The 7,041-nt window shown below is 37.5% G+C and overlaps 1 protein-coding gene across 1 annotated transcript; it reads right to left on the reverse strand.

The window, feature by feature from the left end:
- Window positions 1-2,344: 2,344 nt before the first annotated feature.
- On the reverse strand, window positions 2,345-5,923 carry ripply2.1.S (ripply transcriptional repressor 2 S homeolog). The gene is given in 4 exon segments (NM_001088755.1): window positions 2,345-2,875; window positions 3,663-3,730; window positions 4,763-4,838; window positions 5,853-5,923. Coding segments are annotated over 4 exon segments (360 nt in total). The 3' UTR covers window positions 2,345-2,730.
- Between the last annotated feature and the right edge of the window lie 1,118 nt (window positions 5,924-7,041).

Genomic DNA, 7,041 nt, shown 5'->3' on the forward strand with positions numbered 1-7,041 from the left:
CTCATCCAATTTGCAATCTATTGCAAATAAAGGGTTTTCTTTGTCAAGAACACCCATATTGGTGTATAATGTGTTTAGTGAGACAACTATCCAATATGCTGTGTGTCTCCCTGCCACTTTCTCTTCTGCAAAACTTTTCCTCAAAACTTTTTTTCACCTGCACCTCTCTTAATAAGACTATTGATACACATGGGTTTCAGTTTATCCTGGGAGATACACATTTACTCCATGTGATTTTCTCCACCAGAAATAATGAGATTCACAATGTCGCCAAATATTGAATACTGTAGACAGAATCTACAGTTCTGGCCTATGGCTAGCAATGGATAATGGTTGCTCCCAATGATATCAGCAACAGCATGCTGCAGTGTTCTCTAGTGTTTCTCTTATGTGACACTTTGTGATGAAACTGTTGACAGCCACAGGGGAAATGCACATTATTCTTTCTGTCTTATTTATAGAGGATCACTTATGTCATGGATATCTAATTAATATCTTTATGTTGGTGTTAAAATTGTAAAAAGAAAAACTAATTATAAACAGGGCACATTTTCCTTTTATCTTTGAACATTTTAAGAGAATTGATAATTGGCTAATTTTACACCATTAACATAATAATACTTGTACATTTCCTCTTTAAAAAGGAATGTACAGAATTGTAAATTACACTCATTCTGCAGAAAAACTATTAAGTTGATCCAGTAAAACCTATAAATATAACCCATTAGCTGCCCAAGTTCAAGCAGAACATTTCTAATATGTTCATCATTAGCAATATGTTAAAAATGGTGTTCCAGCGAGACTCTTTTGTCACACCATAAAAAAGAACAATCGATAAACATAAACAGCTTGTTAAAGTAGGAATTACAGGCAAGTTAATGAACCTAATGAACTGCACCTTATTATTTTTTTTTCAAAATCATTGAAAATTGGGATTATAAGCAACTTTATGAGTTTTTTGCAAGGTTAATGTCACAGGAGACATTTGGTTTCTTGCGTAATATTGTTTCTTATGTGGGTAACAAAACATTTAAAAAAAAAAAACCTTCCTATGAAAATTTGCAAAATGCACTGGAGTCTGTGGACATTTTCATAGTGAAAAAGTACAAATTCTCAATAATAGCAAAATGTGGAATCTTTACCTGCTGAAAATGTTCACTATTTCCATGTGACATCATTCTAATGTAACTGCTATTGAAAGCAGTACATATCTGTCTCTTTCTACACTTCTGATGGTTCTAGTTTCTGACACAATGCAGCAGAAGACAGCTTTACTCCAGCTAAGACCCTAATCCTAACAATGGCATGCTTTTTATCAAGATCTTTTAGTTTCTTGGCTTCTGCTAAATTGTTCCAATAGATTGAGCCAGTACTGAAGAGAATAGTAAGTAAAAGTGCTCTTGAGCTCCTTGAGCTTGTGTCCACTAAGGTAATAAATGACCCCTCATCTGTGGTCCTTGCAAGGCAGGAAAAATTACTTGCAGATCAATCTAGGAAAGGAGGCATAACTATGGAGAAAGCCCAGAGAATTGCTGAACCACAATGAGCCCCCACCTGTGATGCCCCCCAGAGAGGGTAGAAATAAGGTGAAATAGTTGTTTAGAGATGTTACCAATAGAAGTTTTTCCATTTGAAAACTTATAATAACACACAAATATATAGCAGTTGACACCTTTTTGGGGATGCTAGGCCTTCATTATTCTCTACCTATAGCAATAGCAATGTAATGGGCTAAGAGGCTAAAATGCTGATGGGGATCTAATTAAAAGCAGATATCTTGAAGATCAGTATGCTGTTGGCAATGAAGCTCAATGGTACTTGTCTTGGAATGAATTACTGTGGAGGGCAATCTATTTCATTATAGAGATTATACAGATGACTTCATGTAAAGCTTGTGGCCACAATCAGTAACCATGATGCCCATATTACCAAGTTAGCAGGGCCCTCCCCCCAATTATTAGCTCATCTTTCACCCGGTAGGCCCTGCCAACAAGTAAAATAGGGCAACAATGGGAAAAAATGCCAGGCCATACCCCAGTTAAGGCTTAAAATCTGCCTATGATCTATCCAAAACCCACCCTCAAGCCCTGTCCTTTTCATGGTCCTTTGGCACAGACTAACGATGATGGCCCTGGTAAAACCTACTGTTTAGAAAGGATCCATCACTTTTTACATCCACTTTATCCATAAATTTATTTCCATTTAAGGATAGACAGTAGACCTACAGTATATATTATAAAAAAGGACAATAAAAAAGGTAAGAGAACCCTTTGAATATACTGAGTGTGATTCCTAATACTAAAAAGGCTTATATGAAAAGGAAGAAAGGTTATACCGGTACATATGTGTTTTAGCCTTTTTATTATAAATATTATCTTACAGCATTACAAATTAAAAAAAATTATATAAATTATGTAATTGAAGGGAAAAAAGTGCTTTTTGGAAAATAAAGTCACCCTGCCAGAGTTGTAAAAGAGGGCTTTAGTTCATTTATAAGGTAGCAACAGATGTCTAGGCTTCAGAAGTTTTAGAATTTTATACAGTTTTGAGGATTTGGCATCCAACATGGAGGTATCATTGCAATTTCAGGTGTAAATAAAGTCCATTGTGAGAGGTCACAGGTTATTGAACTGAATCAATTAGCTCAAGTATCAAATATCCATGAAACTTGTTATTTACATTAATGGCCTTTGTTCTTCTCCACTTCATTAAACTGAAGCTGTGCAAGATTTAATTTTCATAAATGTCTTCCTCTTCAGAGTCACTGTCTGTCTCCTGGTAAAGAGATATTGTAGCTTGGACAGGGAAATGTCTCAATAATTCCTCGGCTTCCTGATACATGAAGTCATAGCACCTTGATTTGGGCCAAAATAACCTGCAAGAGATTGGAAGAAAATGTGTTACCTTTGTGCAAACTACCTAAAGCTTAAATTAATAGCATATTTATCCTAGTGTTCATCCCCACTGAATATGCACCACATATAAAAAGTTGCTCCTCAACCTAAAGGTTTTTCTCTCAAATCAGATCAGATACCAATCAGATATCCATTAAGTTCATCTACATGGGCCAACAGTTCCTATACATGGTTTAAAAATTTTTAAATGGGCAGGCTCTGTGTGGAAACCTTATTTGTAATGGAACACAGAGATGTTATCTAGGCTTTAATCACCATACTGTATTTTTAAGTAACCCAAAAATGCAGAGCTAAAACACACAAAACAACCCACATAGACTTACACTGAAATCCCCTGACAGGTGCTCTTATTTTTGATTTAAGGGTCAGGGCACACAGGCAGATTAAGGGAGATTAGTCGCCAGAGACAAATCTCCTCTTTTTCGGGGGGACTAATCTCCCCGAACTGCCTCCCCTGTCTTCCTGCCTGCTAAAATGTAAATCGGTGGTGGGATGGAACTCAAAAGGAAACTTCAGGCAATTTCGGAAATGAATCTCTCTGAGTGCAGGGGTGGCAGTTCGGGGAGATTAGTCGGCCCCAATAAGAGGAGATTCTCCCTGAATCTGCCTGTGTGCCCTGACCCTAAAGGCAATGTTATGTATATGGCTACATTTTTGTAGGAATTCTGTAGCCTCATAACACATTTTTTCTGGGACAGTTCTGAAGTATAAGTTACATTTTACATTTCACTAAATACCAGTACTTACTTAACAGGATGTTGAAAAGATGGAGGTTTCCCTTTGTCATTCATGTGCGACTGGTTGTCACTGTAGAACTAGAAAGGGGTAAAGAAAATAAAGGGAAGATAAGAAAATGATAAACTTCGAGGGGCTAAGAAAAATGTTACCCTATTTATGAGACAAACCAAAAGGCACAAAGTTTGTGCAGGTGGTGCAGTAACCTACAACAATAAAATGCTTGCTTTTAAACAAGTGACATTTAAATGTTACCTGCTGATTGGTTGATATAGTTGATTAGACCATTAGCAAACTTTGCACTTTTTTATTACCTATCCCCCTTAGTTTTTCTAATATCTAATGTGACCAGATGTCAATAAATGTATGAAGATCATCTTCCATGGCATATATTTGTCTTATATTTTGTAACAGATACGAGTTTAGTGATCATTTCACCCACTGAGAGGCTAAGGCCTATTTAGCAGCACAGAACATTTATCTAATTATTATTTATAGAAATAAAAAAGCTGTGTAGCCCTGTGTACAGCCATTCAAGTTGATAGGGGCAAAAAAGCGCATGTATGCCTATATAGCAGATAACATACTGGTAATGTGAGAAAAAGCAGAGAGATTATTATTACAGTAGAACCCCCACTTTATGTTTTTCAGGGGATCGGAAAAAATGGTGTAAAATGTGGGAAATGTATTATGTATAATAAATAGGTGGGAAGACAAATAAAATATGTAAAATGAGGGAAAACTTAAAAATAGATATGTAAAACTGAGGTTTCATTGTGTTATTATTAAAATGATTAGTTATTATTAAAATATTGTGCAGGTACATACACCTAACATATGTATTAAATACAAAAACAACCAATAACCAATAAAATGCCAAAATACTGGGCAGTTTTTCCCAATATTGAAGGCACTGGACTTCATCTTCAGACAAAGGACATGTTAGTTGTGGAGCAGGGACTCAATTTTACAAGACACAATAAACCCTCTATGAAAACTACAAAGGATATAAGAAGTTGCCTGAATTTGTTTTGATATCATATAACAATAATACTGAAGAATTGCTAGCATTTACAAAAATAAAATGTTTGAAGTCAAAAGCAAAGTATTACCTGCTGCTGGGCTGTTGGTGGGTTCTGCACATGGGTCCTAGGGGCATCATGCCAAGGTCTCCACACTGCCACATTGCTGGAATATAGTACAACAACATTTGGTAAAGAACCCGCTTTTGGTAAAACCAGTGGCCACAGAGCCATGTTCAAATGATTCTGTATAATCTGTAAACTATACAAACTAAAACAAAGCCCTGATAGTCCCAGACTGGATGGAATCCAAAAACAGGAATTTACATTTTACAAAAAAGCTTTCCTTTTGATGATCAGCTCTCCTACTACTACTATATGCTTAATTTCTCATATATGTGAATAAAGGATTCTGCATAAAAAATCCAGTTTAAAGGGATAGTTCACCTTTAAACTAACATTTAATATGATGTAGACAATGATATTCTGAGACAATTTACAATTGGTCTTCATTTTTTTAATTCTGTATGGTTTCACAGTTACTTAGCTCATGTTCAGCAGCTTTCCATTTGGTATTTTACCAGCTATCTGGTTACTAGGGTCTCATTTAGCCTAGCAACACAGAGCAATAGTTTTTGGTTACTGGGGCCAGTGAACCCCATTTGAAAGCTGGAAAGCGGCAGAAGGGAAAAGCAAAAACTATATATATAAAAAAGATTAATAAAAGCCAATTGCAAGGTTGTTAGGAATAGGGCCATTCTATAACATACTAAAAGTTAACGTAACCCCTTTAACTGCTACTTTGTATCTATTAATATATGTAGGGGTGTCTTGTGTTGTCTCCTCGATGTAGAAAAGAGCTGTGGTGAAGGCACTGAAGGCAACAGGCCTCGAATAGTCTGACTCCTGGTGATGCCTCTGTCACTTTTTGTCATTGGGTTAATGATACAATTCCCCTGTGCCTCATGGACATATAACACGAATTGAATATAAAAAATACAGTTGGTAGCAGCTTTTTTGACTTGATGAATAATAATACTTGCTGTATTCCCTAATAAAACTGTCCCCAGTGGCCAAATGATACAGAATAAGAATTGGCTGTAACTAAGGGATACCACAAACAAGACTTTAATTAATATGAGCCTAGCAAGCTCCCGTAGTTGTAGCCAGTAATACAGACCTGCCCTGAGGAGTGCCCGTCGCACTGCTGTCTGATGACGAACCGCAACTCCGCTGTTGATTCGGCTCCATAGTAGAACAGTTCGGCCGTGTCTCTGACTTGTCTAATGTTCAGATTTCACCGACTCTCTGAAACTTGCCCTCAGGGACGTCTGACTTTTATCAAGAGCCCTGGAATGCAAAGGTCTAGTCACCTCCCTTGTGGCCGAGGGCGACAGCGAGGTGACAGCGTAACGTTTGCGTACACATGGGCAGGTGTGAATGTGCGCACCCAGGAGAGCCGGGACACGTGCTGCTGCTGTGACAGATGGTACAGATGGGGGAACCGCGCTCCTGCTGCGCCCATTAACTCTGGCTCCTCCCACACCCCACGTTAATCTCGTGCAAAGTTACTGGCACAGTCCAAGATTGTTGTTTTTTTTATTGTTTGCATTAATCAGAATCTTCTGATTGAATTGCAGTAATTTGGTGGTGTTTTGTCGCTAAGTAATATGTGTAATTGACTGGTAGCAGTGCAGTGGTGAAGCTCATTTACTTGTGTAGAAAATGCAGTATAGGCCCATATAGGCGGTATCACTGAGCACTGAGTAGAACAGAGCTTTGCACACCATTTCACTTCATTCCATACTATATAATATGTGACCAGAATCCCCCTTAGCTCATATGGGGGGCTTATTATTAGACGGTTCCTGACTTTCTCCCCCTACCCTTCTTGTGCCAGCTGCTCTGTGCCCAACACTCTGTGCCCAATACATTATCAGGAGTCTAACCTGCACCTTGGGCTTGTGGGAACTTAATAGAAATACAGGTATGGGACCTATTATCCAGAATACTCAGGACCTGGGGCTTTGGGATAACAAGTCTTTCCGTAATTGGGATCTTCATACCTCAAGACTACTAGAAAATCATGTAAACATTAAATAAACCCAAATAGGCTGGTTTTGCTTCCAAAAGGATTCATTATATCTTAGTTTGGATCAAGTACAAGCTACTGTTTTATTATTACAGAGATAAAGGAAATCATTTTTAAAAATTTGGATTATTTGATTATAATGGAGTCTATGGGAGACCTTTTCGTAGTTTGGAACTTCCTGGATAACAGATCCCATATCTATAACCTTTACTACTGTCATAGTTTAGTGCCCTCTACTCACCTTTCACAGTCACATTACTAAATGCAAATGTCTAAT

This window comes from Xenopus laevis, chromosome 5S (assembly GCF_017654675.1).
Source record: "Xenopus laevis strain J_2021 chromosome 5S, Xenopus_laevis_v10.1, whole genome shotgun sequence".
Taxonomy (NCBI): Eukaryota; Metazoa; Chordata; class Amphibia; order Anura; family Pipidae; genus Xenopus; species Xenopus laevis.